Below are 26,802 nucleotides of genomic sequence, written 5' to 3'. Positions count from 1 at the left end.
GGAGCGTGAGTGGAGCTCAGGCTAAAGATAGTTGGCAATCTGTGAGGGCAATCATCTGTCAATCAAAGAGGCCACGCCCCTCAACTCTGCAAAACCATAGCTGTGGTGAGTTCTAGAAAAATTTATCACAAATGGAGGAGGTAGTTTCAGTAGCAGGCTGAAAACATGTTGATTATCATGGAGGTCTACAGGAGTATCTCTACAGTCCAGTTGCCTTTTTTGAACCCTTTTTGGATGTACCATGACCTGGATGACGGAGAACCTTCACAGTCTATAGGAGTGACTTTGGTGGAGTCTCTAGTGGACGTTTGAGAAACTGCAGCTTCTTGGTTCAGGTCTGGTCGTTGCTATGACAACACTGAAGAAACAAAATGTTCAGATTCCTTTTCTCTTTAAATGTTCAAAGTTCTGATTAAAGACAGAAAGAACAGAGATCACGTTTCTTCTTCAGAGATGAATTTAATCTATGACTAAACATGGGAAGTTTTCAGTTTGTTTTCTTCATTAATGACAAACTAAAGATACATTTAGATCAATTAGCAAACGTTTGGATTGTTTAGGATCAGACTGGTCTTTGATTGGTTTCTCAGTTGTCTGTCTGTCAGCTGATTGGCTGAGATATCTGAAGAGTAAATTTGTTACCGGACTTCCTCTGAGCTCTTTACATCACTTCCTGTGGCGAGACGTCCTCACTGGTCGACTACTGCGCTAGACTAGCCGACTACTCTGCACAAAGCCTACAAGACAGACAGACAGAGAGGTGGACAGACAGGTAGACAGGTTAGAGAGACAGATTCAGTCTGACTGCCTGCTTCATAGTCCTCTGAAGCTGTAGCTGATGGTTTTATTTCTGTCAAGGAACTCGACTTCCTTATTTATGAATTTTTGATTCTTGATGTTTCAAAGAGAGAATAATCAGCTCCTTCATCACTGATGAAATGTCTGATCATACATTCAGCTGGTTCATGTTTTAATCAATACTGATAATAAAGGGGGTTAGGGTTATATCCATGGTCCAACACATCATTTACGTTCAGATCTTAACTCCTGTCCTCCATCAGAACTGAGCCCGTCTGGTTGTTCAGTTTAGTTTCCGGTTAATTAGTGATGTCCACTGGTCGGACTCTGTCCTTGTCCTCTGTGTCTCTAACAGATCAACGTACAGTGTTGGGTGTCCACATACTTCTGACCAGGTAGTTCATGTTGTATGTCTTGTCCTGATGAGACATTGTTGTCTTCACGCCATGTAACCAAATTTCAGGTGTCATCAGGTCCCAGCTGGACGTCAACAAACACTGAAGCAAAGAGTCACAGAAAATGTTTCCGCTGTTTGATGTTTTTACTGGACGCAACGTTCACCTGAACTGGTGTCACAGTCGGAGCTCACAAGTGGAATGAAGGCCCTCTGGGCCCCCATGGTCACAGAGGGTCCCCATGGTCACTAGAGACCTCTTGTGGTCACTAGAGGCCCCCATGGTCACTAGAGACCCCTCATGGTCACTAGAGACCCCTCGTGATCACTAGAGGCCCCCATGGTTAGTAGAGGCCCCCATGGTCACTAGAGGCCCCATGGTCACTACAGATCCCTCATGGTCACTAGAGATCCCTCGTGGTCACTAGAGGCCCCCATGATTAGTATAGGCCCCTTGTGGTCACTTGAGGCCCCCATGGTCACTAGAGATCCCTCATGGTCACTAGAAGCCCCCATGGTCACAGAGGGCCCCCGTGGTCACGAGAGGACCCCATAGTTAGTAGAGGCCCCCATGGTCACTAGAGGCCCCCGTGGTCACGAGAGGACCCCATGGTTAGTAGAGGCCCCCATGGTCACTAGAGGCCCCCGTGGTCACTAGAGGCCCCAGTGGCCCCATGGTCACTAGAGGGCCCTCGTGGTCACTAGAGGGCCCCCGTGGTGACTAGAGGCCCCCATGGTCACTAGAGGCCCCAGTGGCCCCATGGTCACTAGAGGACCCTCGTGGTCACTAGAGGACCCCATGGTTAGTAGAGGCCCCCATGGTTAGTAGAGGCCCCCATGGTCACTAGAGGCCCCCGTGGTTGCTACAGTCCGCTATTGGCTCAGGTTTGATAATTTCAGAATCTCTGACAGAAGATTCACATGATCAATATCTGTCCAGGCTCCTCCTCCTCTACTGATCACATGATCGATATCTGTCCAGGTTCCTCCTCCTCTACTGATCACATGATCGATATCTGTCCAGGCTCGTCCACCTCAGATCAGAAAAAACACTCATCACTGTCCCACAATGCATTGCAGCCCGACCACACTTTAATGATCAGAAACTGAACATTTGAGATTGAGAGAAGACACGCCTAGAGGTGGGCAGGACAACTAATCTGTAACCATAGCAACTGGTGTACTGACATTCATAGGTCAAAGGTCTCAGAGGTCAGAAACTAACTGAGGTAACCTGGGCTTCAAGTAAAAGTCTCTCAGGTGTTCAGGTCAAAGTTCATCCAAAGGTCGAAGTCTGAGATGTTATTGGTATTACTGAAAGATCACAGGGAGGTCAGGTGAAGGTCACATTTACAGCTCAAGGTCATTTAGAGGTCATATGTAGGTCATGGCACCTTTAGCGCTGCTGTCCAAGAAGACTTTGATGTAGGAGGTGGGAACGTATCCCTCCTCTTCCAGGTTCCTCCGCACTCTGGTCCAACCATCACCTTTGTCTTCCTCCACCACAGAAAGTAGTTCTCCCTCCACCATGGACAGAGTGCCTTCATTCTGTCCTGAGGAGAATCAATGAGGAGAAACAACCATTTTAAATGGTTTCTTTTTTTGTGTGTAGAGAAAACTTTGACGACTGAGATGAAGGTGGACAAAGAGAAAAAGGCGAAATGGAGGTATAGAATGGTTTTATTATTGAAATACTTTTATTCTGTACATTTTTTTGGTTCTTATTTACTTTTTCTTATGTTTTTAAAGTAAAGAACTAAAGCATAAAACAGGTTATATATACATTAAGTTTACTGCTACTAATATATTTTTAATTATTAGCTTACAGACGTGTATTAGATACAATATTAATGCTACATTAATTACTACTATATCCATCAGTGATATTTTGTTTTGGTTGCTGTTAAGCTTTGACCCATTCCTGTTCATAGATCTGCTAAACCGAATCATCTGGATAGAACATCTGGTCCTTTTCAAAGTAGTTCAGGTCACCTGAATACTTCTGACAGCTCACTACTATCTAAACTGTCCTAACTCTGACCAGTTCACTTATGTTATTCAATACATGTGAAGCAGCCACACCTGTCCAGGTCGTCAGCTTGTCGACCTCCTCCATGTTTCACTGAGGCCCTGTTATTTGAACCATACACTTTTTGATTTCAGATGCAAATAAATACAGAGTCTGTGAGTACCTTGAAATGGGTAAAGAGACTTGCAGGTGCCGATACTTGGTAAAGGTTCTTCATCATCAAAGTCATCATCAAACTCAGAACTGCGAGACTTAAAGTGAAGCTCAGCACTGTGGTCTTCAGTGTAACTGCCATCAGGGCTGAGGAGGACAATTGAAATGTCACAATAAGTACAGGTAACCTGATGTATTTCATGATAAAGGCTCAAAATTCAGATTGAGAATCAGATCAATAATCAGTAATGAGTAATCAGTAATCACATCAATAATCAATGATCAATGATCAATAATCAGTCATCAGTCATCAATTATTAGTAATAAATAATTAGTAATCACTAATCACTAATCAGTGATCAGTGATTAGTCATCAATAATTAGTGATCAGTGATCAGTGATCAATAATACCTCTCTCTGCTTGCTGGACTGCGGTTGTCCAGCTGTTTCAAGCTGCTGCTGCCTGGCGTTGTTGTCTGTGAATTTAACCCACAACCACTTTGTCTTCTGCTGCTGTGATCAGACAGTCTGCTGTCTACCTCAGACAGCCACGCCTACAGTAGCACACAGAGTAACACACATGAACACACTTGTACTGTTGTTCTTCTTTGTTAATGACATATATTCAATCACATAACACATTCTGTTGTTGACCATTGTTAGCTGGGAGCTAGCTGGAGTGAAACTACACTCTACATATTTCACTGTCATCACTGGGACTCTAGTGTCCAGACTAACTTTCATGTTGCCTATTTATATTGCTAAGCCCTTAAGAGCTAATTAACGCACGCACACACATACAGACTGATGTGATTTTATAATTAACAATTTAACATTGAGAATATTGACGGCACCAACCTGGTTCCTCCTCAGCTCTTCTTCCAGTCTCAGCAGACTTTGCTTCACTTCTTCCAGTTGAGGCTCTAAACTGCTGGCGTCGCCCATTTGAGGACTTCGTTCATAAACCTCCCTCATTTTCAGCAGAGCATCTCTGAAACAATAGGTCCACACTGAAACCAACATTTAACATTAAACATTTAACGTTCAATGTCTCACAGCCAAACGCCCAGAAACCCCTATATGACTTTCTACTGGGGGAAAATGTTGGTGTTTGACCTGTGATGGACTCCACACACACCTCATACTTTAAGGATTAGGGTGATCCAATCACATAAAAGACAGGTGTGAACCCCCAGGGCGCATTGAGATTGCATTTGAGAGAATTGATCTCTAACCACATGTGGAGGTGGTCCAGGTCGTATGTGTCCGGATGTGTCCGCACTCTTTTGGTAGTGTGAACGCACTGCATCCTGGGTCACATTAAAGACCACCTAGACTCAACAGAGCTGATCCTGCGTCAGTGTAAATAATAACATGTGAAACCAAAGTCGTACAACAGCGTTGTTCTCGGTTCTGGAGAAGTGGTAGAGATCCATTAGAGACATCAGCTGTTAAATATTCTACAGGACCACAGATAATGTCGGAGTTTATTTGCATACAGAGAAACTGAGATCAGATCTGGAGATGCGTTAGAAGGTCTGACCTCACGAACCTAAAGATGGACGCTTGTGATCAGATCTAAGTCTAAACAGGTCCTCAGTTATCAGTGTGTGTTAACAGTGTGTGTTACCTCTGCTCTCTCTCTCTCTGGATCTCTTGGCTGATGTTGTTGATTCTGGTCTGAAGTTTCTTGCGTCTTTGTTCAGGAGGAAGGTGACTGCAGTCAGCTGGACTGGATCCCTGGAACCAGTAACAGTGTTGACATCAACAGGACTAAATGGAACCAGTGACACAGAGTTGACAACAACAGGACTAAATGGAACCAGTGACAGATGTCATGTCGTTTAATACTGACCAGCTTCAGGGACAGCTGTCCAATCAGAGAAGAAAGCATGAAGAAAGATTAACATAAAACAGGTTAAGACATAGATATATGTACAATATAGATATAGAGTATGTGTGTGTCTGATTACTCTGCACTCTGAATGGCACCAAGATATCACGGCGTCTAACAAGGTTTCAGAGATGCTCCAAACCACTGAGCTGAGTTTCCTCATGTGGACTGAACCATGTGATTATTGTCACAGCGGTTCACGTCCACATGAGGAAACTCAGCTCAGTGGAGCAAGTTCTGAGAGTTGTGGTTCCACAGCATAAACTTCATGTATTTATATATCCTGCATGTACACATGGTCTATTAAATGAACTTAAATATATGATGTGTATCCAGGTATATCTATGTGTATCCAGGTATATCTATGTGTATCTATGAGTATCCAGGTATATCTATGAGTATCCAGGTATATCTATGTGTATCTATGAGTATCCAGGTATATCTATGTGTATCCAGGTATATCTATGTGTATCCAGGTATATCTATGTGTATCTCGGTGGATCCAGGTGTACCTGTGTGTATCCAGAAGTATCTAGGGGTTGTAGTAATTAGCTGACCATTCGACTAGTCGACTTTACTGCTGTACCATGACTCTTTAAGCAGGAACTCGACTACTCAGTGATCATGAGACAATAACAACACAGATGCCTCCTAGAAGGCAGGTGAGGAGCCCAGTGGGTCATTATAGCAAACTAGCAGCAGATCATCGTGTGTGGAAATACTTCACTTAAGGTAAAGCCCATTCTACCGTGACATGCAGAATATGTAAGTCAGTCCTGAAATACAACTACTGTGCTGCTGCATTACACACTCATCTGAAAAGGCATCCGTTAATGCTAGCAGAGGAACGGTCCACTCAACTGCAGTCAATTAACAACTTAACCTGTGGTAACAGAGAGAAGGAGGCTGCACATCAACTTTTTGATAAAGTTATAAGAGAGTTTGCCGAGTGAGAGCCGCATATTATAAGTGTCAGAGTGATGGTGTTCATGGTGCTGATGTGGTCTAGGCCCGACAGTAGCCCATGTTCCAGCTTCAGTTACCTTGCAGAAAAGCCTTCGTAGCTTCTTTTTCATGAAACGCTACAACATGAATTCAGGTCAAGAATATAGACATCATTACTTTCTACTGTGTTTTTATGTGTGACATCATCAACTAGTCAACGCTAAGTCTGTGAAGGTTCTCAGTCATCCAGGTCATGGTATATCCAAAAAAGGTTCAAAAAAGGCAACTGGACTTGTAGAGTTCAGTTGCCTTTTTTTAACCTTTTTTGGATAGTCAACGCTAACCCTTTCACCACATATTAGTTAACTTTAAAAAATCCAAAGTCGTTCAACTTTGTGTGTATCTATGAGTATCTCTGAGTATCCAGGTGTATCCAGGTATATCTAGGAGTATCCAGTTGTATCTATGCGTGTCTAGGTACATCCAGGTATGTCTATGTAGATCCTGTTGTATCTATCCGTATCCAGGTATAGCTATGTGTATCTAGGTGGATCCAGGTGTGTCCAGGTGGATCCAGGCGTGTCTATTTAGATCCAGGTGGATCTAGGTGGATCCAGGTGTGTCTGTTTAGATCCAGGTGTATCTGTGTGTATCTAGGTGGCTCCAGGTGTGTATATTTGTATCTAGGCAGATCCAGATGTGTCTATGTAGATCCAGGTATATCTACGTGTATCCAGATACATCTATGTGTATTTAGGTGGATCCAGGTGTGTCTATGTGTATCTAGGTAGATCCAGGTGTACCCCTCTTTTGAGGCTGCGCAGACACTGCTTCCTCGTTCTGGAGCCAGAAGTCATGAGGTCATTCAGCCGCTGTGTGATCGGGTCTCTGGATGGTGGGGGTGGAGACTGGGGGATGTTGACCATGCCCCCAGGTGAAGGGGAGGTTGGGGGTGGAGGTGGAGGCTGTCTGGGGGAGGACAGTAGGGTCAACAGCTGGAGAGAGAGGGGAGGAGATCATGACATCAAGGTGAGTCTTCCAAGTGTATTTGTAACAGCACTGTGTCATTGTGATCATTGACTACCTTGTTTTTCCGGATGAAGGGCCACAGCTTCCTGCTGGGTCGTCGCCCCCCCTCAGTCCTGTTGTCCAGGTAACTAGATTCAGAGATGCTCCGCCTCATGGTGGCGCTGTAATCTTCAAACTCTACATCACCTGGAGGGTCAAAGCCTGATTTGTACACCTCCACCACCTGACGGGTGTCCTGCACACAGAGTATTGCACTGATTTGAATATCTTTTCATCCACAACATGAACTATGAAGATGTGTTTCCTGTCTGATGTTTTTGAGAAGATGCAGCTTTGATGGTAAAAGCCATTGAGGGTGTGTACATTGTGAAAATGTGTTGATATAAATTAGTTCTGGATGTCTTTGGTCCAAACCCGTGTTACATAAAACATAAGACATGTTTATTAATCACATGTATGGGAAATTACCTTGTCACAGTAGTATGGAATTTGGCAAAAAATATACACAAAAACAATAACGACTTTGACAGGGGAATTAATAAAAAACACAATACAAATTTGAAAAATATGTACAAAAAAATAACAACACTCTGAAAAATATATTGTAGGGTCCTGTCGTCCTCTCGATTCTCCCCTTCTTTGGAATTTAAATTTACGAAGTTGTTTTGCAGAAGAATTCTTCTAACAGATCAACCTTTTACACCTTAGCCATAAAGGTGCCATGTCCAAACACTGAACAGACCCATGCTATCGGATCTCCCTGATGCTGAGGACGTCATCTGAGCCAAAAAAGACAGATTTACACTTCAGTGGAATTTCCCACTCTTGTTTTTGGACTAATTAGTTCTGAAGTTCCTGTTAAAAGGGAGTTTTTCCTGCCACCGTTGCCTTCAGGCTTGCTCTGGGGGTTTCAGGCCGGGTTTTTGTAAAGCGTCTTGAGACGATTTGTATTGTTATTGACGCTATATAAATAAAATTGAATTGAATTGAATTGAATTGAATCGAAAGAACACCAACACGATATCTGGAACTACAAAGAATGAAAATTGACTCTTCTACTTCGTATGGACAAAGTCTAGAAACTTTAATGTTATGTTCAATTATGTTTTAAACTTGTGATGTACTAATTTTCCTTTTCAGAGACACACACATGCAAACATACTTTTACCTTCTTTCTCCCCCTCTCCCAGAGTGACCAAGAGAGTGGAACACAGATAAGCAGGTCGTAAATAACTTTCTTTTCCCAGAGCCAGACTCTGATCTGCATTTCTCCTCTCTAAAAAGCACCTAAGTTTGATAATATGACTATCGAAATTGTAATAACCTGGTAAGTTATATATTGTTGTTCAGAAAGTGCTTACGATCCCAATGAGACGATTTTGATCCTTGTACGATAAAGCTAGCCCAAATTCACATAATTTGACACGGTAAGGATGGATCAACATTGCCATCAAGTGGCTATCTTTAAAAACATTTTCTTTCTTTTAATCACTGTTGAAGTATGTTGAAACTTAGGTATGTTCTTATACTAATAGTAGCTATTAGTTGAAATTATAACTGTTAGAATTGTTATTTTAGAAACCCCAACCTTTTATTATTTGCAAAATGTCACTGTAAAGAGAATCTGAGTTTATTAATTACTGATGCTTATGAGTTATTTTGATGTGGTCATTCTGATACGTCATCTTGTCGTGTTGTAATGTGAATGTTGCTGCATACGAAGAACATCGCTAACGAGCCATGATGAGTGATGGAATGGTAGTAGGTTAAGAAGATCAGGCAATAAGACATCTCGAGACAAAGAAGTAGGCGTTCTCTTCTCTTTCCGCGCGAAGACTTCAGAAACCCGATCCAAACACGCCCTGAATAATTAACTCATAAAACCGCTCCCCTTTCTCTGCACTTTCTTACTTTCTCCGCACTTTTAACTTTACTTCTTTCCATTTTCCGTTTCCGTTTTACTTTTAATTTTAGTCTTCTTCTTTACGTACTTAGTCACGTTTATACTTAGTAACTTTGTTTTAAGAACAACTTGAATATTGACGATCCAGTCATTTTCAAGCTCTGTTTGTTTCACGTCGGACGTTTTTCCCGACGTAAACTTTTTATAGTGACTATATAAATATATATATATATATATATATATATATATACATATACATAAATATTTTTCTAGTTTTATTCATTTTTATACTCTACGAACCGAAGTACTAATCATCATCGTTTATAAGTTAGCCAGCGTAGTCAGCTGGGATATCAGAGAAAGACCCAATCTCTTCGACGGATCAAGAAACCAAGAAGCTGTTGCCATAGCAACGACACTGAGAAGACCTGACGATCCGACTTCTTTCTTCAAACACAAAGACATTGCCAAGTGTCATCTACTGCCTTTGACTGAACACCTATAACGCTCTCAAGACGCTGGGTGTTGGAGTTGCAGATCAAGCAACGAGTCCCATCTACCGGTCCCAGAGAGGCCTGCATCAGCTGTGCCGTTTCGTCACCATCTCGTCACACCGACGCTTCGCCATCACCGTGCCAAGAAGACTCTACAAAAGTAGGCTGAATCGTTCCTACCGCTTAAGACAAAGAGTTGGTGTCACTACTTTGAAACTCCCTACTAACATTAGAGAAGATTGATTAGATTAGGTATCAAATCCATTACCTTTAGATTAAACCTTAAAACATCTCCATCTCTCACCATCGCTCCAGAAATTATTTAATACCTTATCATATTCGTTTTATTTGATTACACTCCTATATTCTATTAGTCCCTCATTTACTCATAGTTGTCACTTTATTAAATAAATATTTGTTCACACTTAAGAAGTTATTTGTGATGTTGTTCTACGGCAGAGAATGAATAGTACAAATTGTAGAAAAGGATTCACTCCTTCAGATATGCAAATTATTTAACTGAGACTGATAAATTGATTTAAACCGTGTTCTTCCTACGATAACAGGAGGTGGTGCCCTAACGAGACATTTTAAAAGTGTAGAATATCCTACAATATAGTGAAAAATAGAAATATTAAAGACATTCTGTATATACACTGTTACACTGTTCAAATTTAGGCAAATGTTCATCTATATCCTTTACAAATGTCTCTGGTTCTTCTGATGGTGGGTAGTTCAACTTCCTCCTGAAAGTCAGACCAAGAATCCATGCAGGTCTAGAGGAGTCTCACCTGTCTGGGCTGGATGCTCTGAGCAGCATCCATCATGGCATCCAAACAGTGACTCACAACAGGAAGAACCTTTCTCTCAGCGTCTGTTGACGAACGCATCGCTTCACAAATTCTCTCGATCCGCCGCTCCTCCATGTCCTGGATTCGCTACAACACAAAGAAACATGATTTACCTGATATATTCAGATTCAGATTCAGAAAACGTTATTTGTCCCCAGGGGACAATTTAAGGCACAAGTGAGCAGCATAACGTGCAAGTACAGACATTAAAAAAAAACAAAGAAAAAAACAGAAATAGACCAAAATACAAAATACAAAGTATATACAAGTTACCATGCCATAAATGTTTTAATTATCCAAAATATCCATGGAGAATGTAAATAGACTGTATAAGTAAAGTGACTAAAGTGCAAATGTAAACAGTAAACAGTAAACAGTAGTTACAGGGAATATGTATTTACAAGTTATAGCCATGGTAGAATGGGTAATAAATAAAAACAACCAAGAGTCTCTGGTATGTGAGTATGGGGGTGGGGGGCAAGGGGAGGGTGACTGTACTATGGCTGTGTGTGAGCTGGAGAAGAGTCAGAGAGAGAGAGAGAGAGAGAGAGAGAGTGTGTGGGAAGGAGTTGAGGAGGAGGATGGCTTTGGGGACGAAGGTGGCTTTTCTCCTCTGAGTTCTGCAGGCGGGGAGGAGGAGCCTACGTCCAGAGGATAGACACTGAAACGCTGAGTGGAGGACGTGTGAGGGGTCTTTGGTGATTTTAACTGATGAGTGTCTGTTGGTCATGAATGTGTGATAGAGTTCTTACAGGCAGGCCAATGATCTTAGAGCAGACTGAAACAGTGCTCTGCAGTCGGTTTCTGTTGTGGAGGCTGATGGAGTGGAACCAGCAGGTTATTGAGAAGGTGATGATGCTCTCAATAAAACTGTAATAAAAAGTCTGTAGAATGTCTCTGCTGACTCCAAAGGAGCTGAGTTCCCTCAGGAGGTAGAGACGTTGCTGGCACCTTCTGAGAGTCTCTTCAGTGTTGGAGGAGAATTTCAGCAGGTTGTCAAAGATGGTGCCCAGATATCTGAACTCCTCGACCAGCTCCACTGGCTTCCCATGGATGATGGTGGTGGCTGCTGTAGTCAGGTCCCTCTGCTTCTTGGAATAAGTCACCACCCCCTGTGTCTGTGTGGGTTCTCTCTGGGTACTCCGGCTTCCTCCCACTGTCCACTGCTGGTTAGGTTAATTGGTGATTCTAAATTGGCCAGAGGTGTGCATGTGAGTGTGAATGGTTGTCTGTCCCTCTGTGTTAGCCCTGAGATAGACTGGAGACCTGTCCAGGGTGGACCCCCCCTCTCGCCTGATGACAGCTGGGATAGGCTCCAGCAGACCCTGTGACCCTTCACAGGATGGAAGATGAATGAATGTATTGAAATTCAAGCAGTTCAAGTCAAAGTGAATAGCTCGAAATGGTACAAGTGTAAGTGGTGAACTGCCAGAGGTTAAAATTACAGAAAAAATAATTTTTCGGGAATCAAGAAATGATTACAAAACAACTAAAAGCTGTTTTGCAGTTGAAAAAGCCTTAAAGGTTGGTGCTACCAGTTCCTACAAGTGTCCCAACTTTTCTTGAATACCAACCCCCTCTGTCTGCACAAAAGTAGTGTTGCAACACAGAGGTAACATATCCTCATGGGTATTGTTTGAACAGTACTGTACTGTACAACGTAGTGCATTGCTTTAAAAATAGAAACAGAAAAAGGAAATTAAATATAGAAGAGAGAGACCATCATCTTTCCTACAGAGAAATAGCAAGGAAAGTCAAGATGTCAGTGAGTACCGTTTCCTTCACCATCAAAAGCCCCTCAGAAACTGGGGGAAACTCTGACAGGAAGAGGTCTGACAGACCCAAAGCCACAACTAAATCAGAGGACAAAAAGTTTGAGGACTGATCATCAGATTGATCTGTTTAGTGTGACTGAAACGTGGCTACAGGATGATGAATATGTTTAAATGAGTCTACTCCACCCAGTCATAGTAATTATCACATTCCTCCAAACACAGGTAGAGGAGGAGGAGGAGTGGCAGCAATCTTCCTCTCTGATTCATCTATTAATCCTAGACCTAAGCAGAGCTTTAATTCATCTGAAAGTCTTCCTCTTAGTCTTCCTCATCCAGACTGGATGTTGTGGTGTATCGTCCACCTGCTCCTCACTCTGAGTTTTTATGTGATTTAGTTCTTAGAACAGATCAAGTCATTATAGTAGGTGACTTTAACATCCATGTTGATGTTGTCAGTGACAGCCTTAGCTCCTCATTTACATCATTATTACATTCAGTTGTCTTTTCTCAGAATGGAAACAGATCAACTCCCTGTTTTAATCCCACCTTAGATCTGGTCCTAACACAGAAACTGACAAAGAGCCACAGCTCTGTTGAGCCATCTATTCCTTTAGCCCTCAGTAGTAATGACTTCATCAGCTTCTTTACTAATTCAGTTGTTGGCATTAGAGAAAACATTCAAGGCATCCTTCCTCCAGCTGTCAAAGATGGAAGTACAGTGACATTAGAAACTTCTGGAAGACCTAATCAACATCTGGAATCCTTCTCTCCAGTAGATCTTTCTGAGCTCTCTTCAACAATTACAGCATCTAAACCATCAACCTGTCTTCTAGATCCAGTCCCAACTAATTAACACCTCCATATTAAACCAGATAAATTTATCCTCAGTCTTTTAACATTGCTGTAATTAAACCCTTAATTAAGAAAGCCACTCTAGACCCAGATGTTTTAGCCAACTATATTCATTGGCTCCCTGTCCGTTTCCGGATTGATTTTAAAATTCTTTTATTTGTATTTAAATGTATTCATGGCCTCGCTCCTCAGTATCTGTCCGAATTGCTCCAGCCGTGCGCTCCCTCACGCTCTCTTAGGTCGGCAGATCAGTCATTGTTGGTTGTCCCAAAGACAAAGAGGAAGATGAGAGGTGACCGCGTCTTTGCAGTTGCAGGCCCCAAACTGTGGAACAATTTGCCTTTGCACATTAGACAGGCCGACTGTCTTCCTCATTTTAAATCCTCTCTTAAAACACATTTTTTGTCTTTGGCTTTTAACTCAGCATGAGATGTCGGTTCTTATTGTTTACATGGTTTGATTGGTTTTATGATTTAAATCTTGTTTTTAATTTTTCTTAGTGTTTTTATATTCTCATGTCTGTGTACAGCACTTTGGCCAACCTTGTTGTTTTTAAAGTGCTTTATAAATAAAGATTGATTGATTGATTGATTGATTGATTGATTGAACTATAGACCAATCTCCAACCTCACTTTTATTCCTAAAATTCTAGTTAAAGTTGTTGCTAATCAGTTGTGACCATTTAAACAGGAATGGTCTGTTTGAAGAGTTTCAGGTTCTAGAGTTCATCATAGAACAGAAACAGCTCTGGTTAAAGTTACCAATGATCTCCTCATGGCTTCAGACAGTGGAGTTGTCTCTATACTTGTTCTGCTAGATCTTAGTGCTGCATCTGACTCTATTGATCATAATATTTTACTACAGAGACTTGAAATACTCTTCACGTTATACATGTTTCCATTATTAGGAAACATGGAATAAACTTTCATTGCTATGCAGACGACACCCAGCTATATTTATCCATGAAACCAGATGAAACTAATCAGCTGGTTAAACTCCTTAAAGACATAAAGGATGACCTGGAACTTCCTCCTCTTAAACTCAGACTAATCAGAAGTCATTATATTTGACCTTAAACATCTCAGAGTTTCTTTGGATGGCATTACCTTGGCCTCCAGTACTACTGTGATAAACCTTGGTGTTATATTTGACGAGGATATGTCCTTTAAATGTCACATAAAGCAAGTGACCAGGACTGCCTTCTTTCACCTGCGTAATATCGTCAACATCAGGAACATCCTGTCTCAGAGTGATGCTGAAAAACTAGTTCATGCATTTGTGTCGTCCAGACTGGATTATTGTAATTCATTACTGTCTGGCTCCAAATAGCTCTTTAAAAAGCATCCAATTGATTCAAAATGCCGCAGCAAGAGCATTGACAGGAATTAGCAAGAGAGATCATATTACTCCAGTTTTAGCTTCTCTTCACTGGCTCCCTTTAAAGTCTAGAATAGAATTTAAAATCCTCCTCCTTACATACAAGGCCCTTAAAGGCCTAGCTCCATCATATCTTAAAGACCTTATTGTACCATATCATCCCAGCAGATCACTTCGGTCTGAAAGTGCAGGCCTACTTGTGGTTCCTAGAATTTCAAAAAGTAGAATGGGAGGTAGAGCTTTCAGCTATCAGGCTCCTCTCCTGTGGAACCAGCTCCCAGTTTGGGTTCGGGAGGCAGACACTCTCTCTATTTTAAGATCAGGACTAAGACTTTCCTTTTTGATCAAGCTTATAGTTAGGGCTGGACTAAACCATCCCTTAGTTATGCTGCTATAGGCCTAGGCTGCTGGGGGACGATGCACTGAGGACATGTCCTTTACTCTCTTCTCTCTCACATCCTCCACTTTCTTTTCTCTGGCACAGAGCTTTTGTCCTCCTTCCTATCTACTACTAGTCATGCAATTCTGTGCTATTACTGTATAGAATGTTAACTGCTGTGTGTCCCTGTCCCCCCTCCTCCCTAACCCGAAGCACTTCAACCCTACAGTGCCATCTAAGCTGCTGTTTTACAAAGCCTCTAATTAATTAACTTTTTTGTTTTTTCTACATATATTCATCTGCTTTGATGTGTGTATCCACGGTGTGGATTCTCTGTTCAGCTTGTTTGGACTGAATATTAATTAAAAATGAATGAAAATGCTATCGAATATGTCATTATTATCATTTTAAAAAATTAAAGTGACGGGTAAAAATAGATTATGACGGAATTTGTATGACCCTGTCATTCAAAATGACAGACAACGAAAAAGTCTAGTGCAACCTCTGCTGGAACCAGTGATGATTTACCTGGTATATAACTGGTACCAGAGTGTGGTAGTGCTGGTGCTGGTCTTGGTTGAACTGGTTTAAACTGGTCACATAGTCTTTCCTGGACTCTTCGGCAGCTTGTTGTTTTTGCTGAGCTGTCTGACGAGCCTGAATCCAGAAGATCAGGTTTTATTACAACAACTGGTCTCCAGACATGAACAGAAAGGATAAAACCAAACAAAGCTTACCTTCAGAGAGCAGCGCTGAGACATGGACAGAAACACACACAAATTTGGTTAAACATGATCATCATGAATTATAAAAATCGTATCAGCTGATTCAACTTGGCATCAAGTTTTTACTTTAAAACACTTTCTGTCAGCACACTATATCATTGTCTAATATTTACTTATTGGTTTTAGTGTTGTAGTTATGAACCACTGCTGCAGTATTGGGAAAAAAACACTTTTTAATGGACTGACCCCTAGTGTGTCTTTTTGTGTATCCCTATACTGAACTACACTGATGGTGTTGTGTGTCCAACCTTCTCTCCATCCGTCTTGTTGTCGAGGTCCAGTCTATCTGAGACCTGCTGAGCTCGCTCCGCCTCCTTACAGTCACGTTCAAACCGACGTTTACTCTGAAAAAAATCAATCAACATCTGTGACCCAGCTATTCATCTTTGCTGGGTGGAGTTTGGTGGAGGCGTTGGTGGGTGGACTTAGGTGGAGGTGTTGGTGGATGGTGGTGTTGGCAGGTGGGGTTAGGTGGAGGTGTTGTCGGATAGAGCTGTTGGCGGGTGGAGGGCTGCACTTACAGATTCCAGCTGTTTCCAGGAGCTCTCAATGTGCTGCTGGGCACGGCGGCCATCTTGGAAATGCTGCAACAACATAAATGGGTCTTAAAGAGACAGGACCTTGTGTTCTTCTTCATCAGTTGACTGTTCTACTTCTACAGGTTTCCATGGTTACCCCTTTCTCTACTTTGTGGCAGCGTTCAACGTTCTGTCACATTTTTGTTTCAGTGACTGAATCACAGCCTGTCGTTCATTAACACTAAAGGTTTGAAGCCATATTAAAAGCAACACGTGGTCAGACAGAATCACACAGAATTTATTTTATGTTATTATCAGTTCTGAACCGACAATCCTCTTGGTATTTTAGATAACCAGAAACATCTGATTAGAAGGACTTAACGCTCAGTTTTATTACTGTTCCTCAGATTGATGGTGACGACTGTTACTGTTGTCAAACACCAGATGGCGCTTTGGGCTTCATATAAATGATGATATGTTTAGTTCACAGCTCAAAACACAGTTTAGGTTCATTTATATTCTTATTTTTATCACATCACCATGAACACGCAAACACACACTCTGGTGTTCAGAGCTGCTGGGTGGAAATAATGTGGAAACTGAAGAGTGAGTGTCAGTGACCCAGTTACTGTTGTACTTATTATTACTGCAGTATCCTGCTTTCTGATTGGCTGCCAGTTGTGTGCTCTATCCCAGCAGAGACGACAGGGGGTGGGGCCTTGTCTTTATGTTTGCTTATATTTATTTGTTCACTCACAGTCTTCCTCTCTGTCTTCAGGTCCTGAGTGTATCGTGCCAGTTCACAGACGATCTGTGTGTTCAGGTTTTCAGCGAGTTCTTCTCTCTGAACGGCAACTTCATTCAGCTGCTGGAGAGTCGCTGCAAACGCCAGACACCAGGTGTACCTGAAACAACCAATCAGAGAACAGGTGTAATGTAACATGAGTTGTCTGGTTAGACATGAGTCCCTCTCTGATCCTAAATGTCCTAGAGGTGGTCTCCCTCCTGTAGCTTCCTAAAGTCTGTCCTTGTCTTCCTTGTCTTCTCCTAGAGTGGACTAAATCTTTCAGTCAAAGTTAATGTAGTGTGGAGAGGGTAGCTGGTACCTTGTGTTCTCTACTCCAGAAATGTTCTGGTCATCCAACGCTGCCATAAACTCCCTAACCCTCTCTGGAAGATTTTTCCCCTTGATGCTGTCTCCAGGAAACTTTTCTCTTCTTTTAAACGTTCAGTGTTTGTTGTTGTTGTTTGGGTGCAGCCTTTGACTGAGTGGACTCCATGGATTCTGTTTAGTCATTTTATTGGAGCTGTTGAATCAATTCAATCAAACAGAAAAGATGTTTTGACGGGACGTGGTTCTGGTTTATGGCAGACCTAAAATAATGCATTACAAAAGCTCAGGCTTGGCTGAAGCCCAATGCCAGTTCAGTTCTATTATCATCCCTACTTGGTTCCAACTACCTCCCTGAAAGCAAAGCTCTTTGATCGTTCAGAGCTGCAGCTTTTAGAAACTGCATCCAAGACTTCCTGAGAAACGTGAGGAAAACGTAATGACAGGTAAAATGTTGAGGAGTCTGTGGTGGAGGTTCCTTTAAAGTAGGGTGTAGGGCGTGTGGCATGTCTGTCAGCTCAGAAGAACTGATAAAAAGCCATGCAGTCAGTTTGTTATGAATGGTTAGAGTGAAAAATGTGTCCTTCAGCGAGCCATTTCAAATCTGACTCATTTGTGATGTAACAAGCTTGTTCTGTCAATCAGAATCAGAATACTTTATTAATCCTTCAAGGAAATTGTTTTGTTGCTGTTGCTCCCATAAAGTGACAGTTGCTAGTTGACAGACAAATACAATAGAATAAAAGTAGTACAAAAATATATAAAAAATAAAGTAAGATGCATTTAAAGTAAAAGAAACAATATTGCACAAGTATTCACAATATACAGAGGTAAGAGGTTGCAACTAAATTAACAGCGTCTGTGTGTTGAGAGTGTTAAAGAGTGACCAACACTCAGCGGGAGGAGTTCTAAAGTTTGATGGCCACAGGCAGGAATGACCTCCTGTGGTGTTCTGTGGTGCATTTGGGTAGAATGAGTCTGTTACTAAAGGTTCTCTTTAGACTGGCCAGTGTGTTGTGGAGTGGGTGGCGGAGTTGTCCAGGATGGTGTGTTCAAAGAGTCCAGCTCCACCTCTACAACATCACTGGCCTTCAGGATTAGTTTGTTCAGTCTATTAGCGTCTGCCATTCTCAGCCTGCTGTCCCAGCATGCAACAGTGTACAGGAGCGCACTGGCCACCACAGACTCATAGAACATCCATACAACGCTATTTCTCAGAAGACATTGTGAGATTAACAGTCCACCGTTTGGTTACCTACATTATCTATATGTTGTATGAATTCACTGTTATCGACGCTTTGAATTGATGCTAGAATAAAACAAGACCAGCGGGGTTAGGGTTAGGGTTAGGGAGGGATGGCGGATCATGGAGGAGAAGGATCTGTTCTCTGAAGCCCCTCCTCCCCTCACTGGGACATAAATCCAACTCACCCTTTAACCTATGTAATGAATCATGTGACGTCCTCCACAAAACACTAACTCTAGTTAGTAGATTCCTACTTTCTGTTCAACTGGAGCATTAATTACAGTGCGTCTGGAAAGTATTCACAGCCTTTGCTCAATATTTTGTTGATGTGCCTTTGGCAGCATTTACAGCCTCAAGTCTTTTTGAATATGATGCCACATGCTTGGCTCACCTATCACCCATTCCTCTTTGCAGCACCTCTCCAGCTCCTTCAGGTTGGATGGGAAGCAGCGGTGCACCACAGCCATTTTCAGATCTCTCCAGAGAGCCTCTATCCTGACTAGTCTCCTAGTTCCTGCCCCACAGCATGATGCTGCCACCACCATGCTTCACTGTAGGGATGGTATACACCTTTGGTATACAACAATTCTGTACGGTGACCTTGAGTGTCGTGAAAGGCGCCTATAAATAAAATGTATTATTATTATTATTATTATTACTACCTGGTGATGGCCGGTGCCTGGTTTTATCCAAACATGACGCCTTGTATTCACACCAAGAGTTCAATCTCATCAGACCAGTGAATTTTGTTTCTAATCCTTCAGGTGCCTTGTGACAAACTAAAGATGGTCTCCCATGTGACTTTTACTAAGGAGTGGTTTCCGTCTGGCCACTCTACCATACAGGCCTGATTGGTGGATTGCTCCACAGAGGAATGCTGGAGCTCTGACAGAGTGACCATCGGGTTCTTGGTCACCTCCCTGACTAGGGCCCTTCTCCCCCGATCAGCCAGCTCAAGGAAGAGTCCTGGTGGTTCTAAACTTCTTCCATTTACAGATGATGGAGGCCACTGTGCTCATTGGGACCTTTAAAGCAGCAGAAATCTTTCTGTACCCTTCCCAAGAGACAATCCTGAGGTCTACAGACAATTCCTTTGACTTCCTGCTTGGTTTGTCCTCTGACATGCTCTGTCAACTGTGGGACCTTATAAAGACAGGTGTGTGCCTTTAAAAATCATGTCCAATCAACTGAATCTACCACAGGTGGACTCCAATTAAGCTGTAGAAACATCTCAAGGATAATCGGTGGAAACAGGATGCACCTGAACTCAGTTTGAGCTTCATGACTAAGGCTGTGAATACTGTACATGTGCATGTGATTTGTTGGTGTTTTATTTTTAATAAATTTGCAAAATTCTGAAAAGTAAATTTTGTCACATCGTTGTGTTGTGTGTAGAAAAAAATAATTTAATCCATTTTGGGATAACACTGTAACGTAACATTTCCAAAAAGTGAAGCACTAGGCCTGTCACCATAACACATTTTGCTGGACGATATATTGTCCCACAATTTATTTTCAATAAACCATATTATTGTCAACATTATTCTGAGACCATGTTTTCACTAATGTAATGATAATATCATAATAAGTACACCCTTTCAAAAACAATAAACTTTTTATTTCTCAGGAGTATTTAACACTGTAACTGGAATGTCAAGAACTTTTAAATCTCCTAAATAAATAAAACAGACGTAATGTAGTGAACTCCACTCTCTGTGAGCACACACCATTTTACTGTTTGGTTTCTATTTACGTCTCAGTGAGTGTTGACTGTCGGGGTGAAGGCTCCTCTGACTCAAGAGCTGCAGGTTTTTATTCTCAGCTGTAAAACTGGACTGGATGCTTGTGTTTCAGGTGAAAGTTGGTTGTATCAGCTTTTTCCGTTGCCGCTACTTTCAAACAAATACGACGTACTGGCTCGTCCGTGTTAATGGACTCACCTTGTTGATTGGGTTTAAATCCCAAATGTTCCCACACTGGGGCTGTGGCGTTCTTCTTTTAAATCATCTCTTTCATTCCTACATATTTCTACTGGTGTTACCTTACTCTCTATTCCTCACGAGGCTCACCTTCTGCTCTCTCTCTGTGGATGCTAGTGGCCCCGCCTCCCCCCACTGAGACAAAGACTGGATGACTGACAGGAGGGTTCACTCCATTCATTATCTGTGGAACCAACGCGTCCAGGTGCTGAGACCGATGCACAGAGTGAACCCTCTTGTCATCCAGCCTGTTTGGTAGAGAGACGAGGAACAACACGTATGCACATGGCAACATATGGAGGCTGGAAAAATGATCGAGTTCGTTTTCATTTATCGTGCGATTAATTGATTTATTGATTATTGTGACAGGACTATGAAGCACTGTGAATACTTTCTGGATGCATTGTAAATAATTATTAAATGATTCATGAATAAATAAACTGACCTGCTCTCATCTTCTCTGCTTCTCTTAGGATGGTACTTCTTAGACAAGCTCCTGCACACAGACAGGTATAGACAGACAGGTTAGAGACAGACAGGTTAGAGACAGACAGGTGTAGACAGACAGGTATAGACAGACAGGTTAGAGACAGACAGGTATAGACAGACAGGTTAGAGACAGACAGGTTAGAGACAGACAGGTATAGACAGACAGGTTAGAGACAGACAGGTATAGACAGACAGGTATAGACAGACAGGTTAGAGACAGACAGGTTAGAGACAGACAGGTATAGACAGACAGGTTAGAGACAGACAGGTTAGAGACAGACAGGTATAGACAGACAGGTATAGACAGACAGGTTAGAGACAGACAGGTGTAGACAGACAGGTTAGAGACAGACAGGTTAGAGACAGACAGGTATAGACAGACAGGTATAGACAGACAGGTTAGAGACAGACAGGTATATACAGACAGGTTAGAGACAGACAGGTTAGAGACAGACAGGTATAGACAGACAGGTATAGACAGACAGGTTAGAGACAGACAGGTATAGACAGACAGGTTAGAGACAGACAGGTATAGACAGACAGGTAGAGACAGACAGGTTAGAGACAGACAGGTTAGAGACAGACAGGTTAGAGAGACAGACAGGTTAGAGACAGACAGGTATAGACAGGGTAGTGACACAGAGATTACACAGGTGACATGGAGGTGACGTTCAGGTGACATGGAGGTGACATGGAGGTGATGTTCAGGTGACAAGGAGGTGACACGGAGGTGATGTTCAGGTGACATGGAGGTGACATGGAGGTGACATGGAGGTGACATGGAGGTGATGTTCAGGTGACAAGGAGGTGACATGGAGGTGATGTTCAGGTGACATGGAGGTGACATGGAGGTGACGTTCAGGTGACATGGAGGTGACATGGAGGTGACATGGAGGTGACATGGAGGTGACATGGAGGTGACATGGAGGTGATGTTCAGGTGACAAGGAGGTGACATGGAGGTGATGTTCAGGTGACATGGAGGTGACATGGAGGTGACGTTCAGGTGACATGGAGGTGACATGGAGGTGATGTTCAGGTGACAAGGAGGTGACATGGAGGTGACATGGAGGTGACGTTCAGGTGACATGGAGGTGACATGGAGGTGACATGGAGGTGACGTTCAGGTGACATGGAGGTGACGTTCAGGTGACATGGAGGTGACATGGAGGTGACATGGAGGTGATGTTCAGGTGACATGGAGGTGACATGGAGGTGATGTTCAGGTGACAAGGAGGTGACACGGAGGTGACATGGAGGTGACGTTCAGGTGACATGGAGGTGACGTTCAGGTGACGTGGAGGTGATGTTCAGGGGACGTGGAGGTGACATGGAGGTGATGTTCAGGTGACAAGGAGGTGACATGGAGGTGACATGGAGGTGACGTTCAGGTGACATGGAGGTGACATGGAGGTGACATGGAGGTGACATGGAGGTGACGTTCAGGTGACATGGAGGTGACATGGAGGTGACATGGAGGTGACGTTCAGGTGACAAGGAGGTGACATGGAGGTGACATGGAGGTGACGTTCAGGTGACATGGAGGTGACGTTCAGGTGACGTGGAGGTGATGTTCAGGTGACGTGGAGGTGACATGGAGGTGACATGGAGGTGACATGGAGGTGACGTTCAGGTGACGTGGAGGTGACGTTCAGGTGACGTGGAGGTGATGTTCAGGGGACGTGGAGGTGACATGGAGGTGATGTTCAGGTGACATGGAGGTGACGTTCAGGTGACGTGGAGGTGACATGGAGGTGACATGGAGGTGACATGGAGGTGACGTTCAGGTGACGTGGAGGTGACGTTCAGGTGACATGGAGGTGATGTTAAGGTGACATGGAGGTGACGTTCAGGTGACGTGGAGGTGACATGGAGGTGACATGGAGGTGACATGGAGGTGATGTTCAGGTGACGTGGAGGTGATGTTCAGGTGACATGGAGGTGACATGGAGGTGATGTTCAGGTGACGTGGAGGTGATGTTCAGGTGACATGGAGGTGACATGGAGGTGATGTTCAGGTGACGTGGAGGTGATGTTCAGGTGACATGGAGGTGACATGGAGGTGACGTTCAGGTGACATGGAGGTGACATGGAGGTGACGTTCAGGTGACATGGAGGTGACAAGGAGGTGACATGGAGGTGATGTTCAGGTGACGTGGAGGTGACATGGAGGTGACGTTCAGGAAACATTACTTTATCTGTTTGGCATAGCTCAACTCGATGTCAGCCCGCTCTTTAACAAACTTGGTGTATCTCTCCAGGAAGTCGATTCCCCAGCTGGTGTGTTTCTCCAGATTATCAAACTGATCCTGAAACAGCAAACAGACATCAGCTGGAGGTTAACTGCTTCAGTCTCCACAAAGATACCGACCTGAACAACATACTGAGGACACTGGGGTCACTGACCTGAGATCAGCTGATTAGTGAAAGGTGAAATGAGGTTGTTAGGTCTGACAGGCTAACAGGTGCTGGTTTATGAGTGTAATCTCCATTAAGAGTGGGAAAGGACGCTCTAGAGATGGATTTGTCTTCACTGAACGTTATTACATCTTCATGCTCTGGGCATCATTAACATTCAGGGAGTTTGTGTTCATTTGATTTTGTATAGAGACACAAATAAACTCTGGTATGTTCTCACTCTTAGTTCTCAACCTGAAGTCCCTGCTGCTTTCAGTCCAACCCAGTGCAACAGAAAAACAAGAATTCAAACTACTGTCTGCTATAAGCAATGAACTAATCAGAGCAAGATAATAAAGGCAACTGCGTAATTAAGGCAAAATTATCTCTAGGCAACAACACTGAAATAGAAAAATACAAATCAACTTTTCAACCGTGCAGAGTCTGATGGTTTGACAGGACGACCCTTCTACCTCCGTCAAGCTCCTGGAGCCAGAATGCAGATGCTTCTCTGGTTGATGAGCCTTGAGGCTGAAACCTATAGAGGTCTGGACGTCACGTGACTTTTTATGTTGACGCCGCCATATTGGCAGGAAAACTCTGAGTTATAATGAATGGAGCCAGCCGTCAGAGTTTACTGCACACTTTAAAGCCATAGAAATTGACCAGTACAAGGCAAAACTCCACAGATTAGATACCACGGACCCTTGTCATGCCCCAGGTGTGATTTTTTCGAGCACTGAAACAGTCGGTGCAGACAATGTTCCTGACCTGCAGTATCCAGATGTAACTACCTCATTAACTTTCCTTTGTTCTACTCCGGAGAATCACTGAAAGCATACAAGAGCATGGAGGGGTACAAATGGACACAGTCAGGCTTCATGATGCACGTCCAGCTTTGGGGTTTGTCGGCTAAAAACAGTGTCATCATCACTGGAAGGGTAAGTGACTCTTCGTCACAGATATGCTGTCATAACGGTAGCATAATGTAACTAGCTAATCACCGAAAAGCAATCTGTTGGACATGGTGTTAAAAACATGCTAAATAAACAAGACCTTACACTTGGAAAACGCTGGATTCTGTATCTGATATAAAGTGATCGCTACACAAACAAAATCCATTTTTGAGGGATCCCACCACTCCGTTTTCTCATGCCGGCTTCACATTTTATTGCAGTAATCCACATCTGGCATTTTGTGGGATCTTTGGGAATCCTATAAGACGATTTCCCCTTTCCTTGTCCCAGACTATTCCGGCGTCCTGGGGCACAACAGCTGTCGACCATTTTTGGATGTAACTGGTACAAGGACAAGTTAGTTGCTAGCAGTTGTCAAGCGAATAGTAATTAGAGAAGCGCACTTTCCTGCCAATATGGCGGTGTTGTGATTGTTGGTGCATGGTGACGTCAGCTACGTCAGCGGAGCTCTATTGTGCTAACAATGCTAACAGGGCTAACAGGCAGTGTTACAGGCAGCATGTGGAGAGGGAAAATGCATGATGTGAGAAAAGCACTCAGGAGAGTACCAGAAAGGCAGAAGGATCAGACAGCATCCCAGGTCAGGTCCCGAAGAAACCTCAGCCCACCGGGCCAATATTTCTGACCCGCGGTGAAATGCTTTGAGAAACTGGTCACATTATCACCTCATCACCATGGGACTCCCTGGATCCATTGCAGTTGTACCTCCCCAACTTCCCAACTAGACGGTAAATTCAATTCAATTTTATTTATATAGCGTCAATAACAATACAAATCGTCTCAAGGCGCTTTACAACATCCGGTCTGAAAACCCGGCCTGAAACCCCCAGAGCAGCCTGAAGGCGACGGTGGCAGGAAAAACTCCCTTTTAACAGGAAGAAACCTTGAGCAGAACCAGAACCAGAACCAGAACCAGCTCATATGGAGGAAACCATCTGCCTAAGGCCAGCCGGGTACAGACAGAAGAAAGAGAGAAGAGAACAGCAAGATAAACATACATCTGTCATAGATACACATATCTGACTAAAGCGTACATGTGGAATCTGATGATACAAACTGATGATGTTACATGACAGTTTGAGAATGTAAGAGGAATCATAGGCAGGTTGGAGAATTGTTCATTCAGGTAGGAGTGGATAACTGCAGGATTCCATGAAGACTGGGCAGGCTGATGAGACCACGACAACAGATGTAGTATAGAGCTCCACAGGAAACACACCACTCCAGGCCAGAGATACTCACAAGTAAAAAGGTGATGAATGTCAAAATGGTGTTAGTGGTTTATAGTTGAGTCATTAATAACCTGATTTCCTCCATACTATCCTCTAAGCTCCATGGATGTCCATGGATGTCCAAGTTTCCCGACCACAATCAGTACAGGTGAATTAATATGTGTCCCCATGCTGTACTCACTGTGGGCAACACTGTGGTCCCTGATCACAGGGACAGGACAGTCTACGTGGAGGAATGGTGTCAGCACCACAAAGGAGCTGATCGGCTTTCATTGACTTATCAGAGCAGGAAACACCGTCAATTAACAGGACCATGTGGAGGGTCCTGGTACCTGGGTTTGCACAAATACCACCTAAGACCTTTAAAGGACTTCAAATGATGTCTCAGGTAATAAGGACCCTTGACACTGGAACCCGGTTTATGACTAACAGCTGAGAGGACCATTACTGAACTCCCTGACCTGGAGTCAGTCTTCAGCAAATAGTGCTGGACCAAGACCAGGAAGACTGTGAAGGACCTCAATCACCAGAACAAGGGATTCTTGAGAGCTTCTCCTGACCCAAGTCCTGACCCTAGTCCTGACCCAAGTCCTAACCCTAGTCCTGACCCAAGTCCTGACCCAAGTCCTGACCCTAGTCCTGACCCAAGTCCTGACCCAAGTCCTGACCCTCGTTTCAGACTATTAAACATATTCTTATATTAATATAAATGTGATTATAACACACATATATATATAAATATATATATATATATATATAAATACACATACACATTTATACACACATATATTTATTTATACGTATATTTTAAGAACGTGTCTAATAAGGAAACATAATAATAATAATAATAATAATAATAATAATAACTGGGGGTCTCTCGGTCGCGCGCTGCAGCATCATGGAGGACGCAGAGCGCGAGCTGCTGTCGTCACTCACCGTGTTGCTAGGGAATAGCAGACAGAAGCGCGACGCGCGCGCGCACATACACACTGACAGACAGGTTAGGGGATGGCTGGTTACCGGGTTACCGGGTTACCAGGTGTGAACAGGTGAACGTACCCACAGCTCGTTGCCCCAGTTACAACTCATGGCTCCGCTCCTCGCGCTGCTCCTCACAACCACGATCGCCGGCAACTACCGTCCGACACGAGCATCCTCCCCGTGACTCCACCTGTCCGTTTCTCCGGCTCTTTGTG

The 26,802-nt window shown here is 43.2% G+C and overlaps 1 protein-coding gene across 1 annotated transcript; it reads right to left on the bottom strand.

Moving 5' to 3' along the window:
- Positions 1-275: 275 nt before the first annotated feature.
- fnbp1a (formin binding protein 1a) lies at positions 276-26,802 on the bottom strand. The gene is made up of 18 exons (XM_084551412.1): positions 26,666-26,802; positions 23,194-23,309; positions 20,958-21,008; positions 16,934-17,081; positions 16,180-16,242; positions 15,907-16,002; positions 15,611-15,625; positions 15,402-15,530; positions 10,431-10,577; positions 7,298-7,477; positions 7,017-7,208; positions 5,230-5,244; positions 5,005-5,114; positions 4,233-4,365; positions 3,786-3,928; positions 3,385-3,521; positions 2,587-2,745; positions 276-737 (listed from the first exon to the last, which is right to left on the bottom strand). The coding sequence occupies exons 1-18, from the start codon at positions 26,693-26,695 to the stop codon at positions 709-711; spliced, it is 1,893 nt and encodes a 630-aa protein (XP_084407538.1). The 5' UTR covers positions 26,696-26,802; the 3' UTR covers positions 276-708.

This window comes from Chelon labrosus (assembly GCF_963514085.1).
Source record: "Chelon labrosus genome assembly, chromosome: 9".
In the NCBI taxonomy this organism is placed as follows: domain Eukaryota; kingdom Metazoa; phylum Chordata; class Actinopteri; order Mugiliformes; family Mugilidae; genus Chelon; species Chelon labrosus.
This window is presented reverse-complemented; position numbering and strand designations above follow the sequence as displayed.

Coding starts and splice junctions, on each gene's coding strand:
- fnbp1a (XM_084551412.1), bottom strand. CDS start 26,695: ATGAGTTGTAACTGGGGCAACGAGCTGTGG. Junction 4,366..5,004: donor CAGAGAGAGAGAGAGCAGAG/GTAACACACACT, acceptor CTATTGTTTCAG/AGATGCTCTGCTGAAAATGA. Junction 3,522..3,785: donor AGTCCAGCAAGCAGAGAGAG/GTATTATTGATC, acceptor TGTCCTCCTCAG/CCCTGATGGCAGTTACACTG.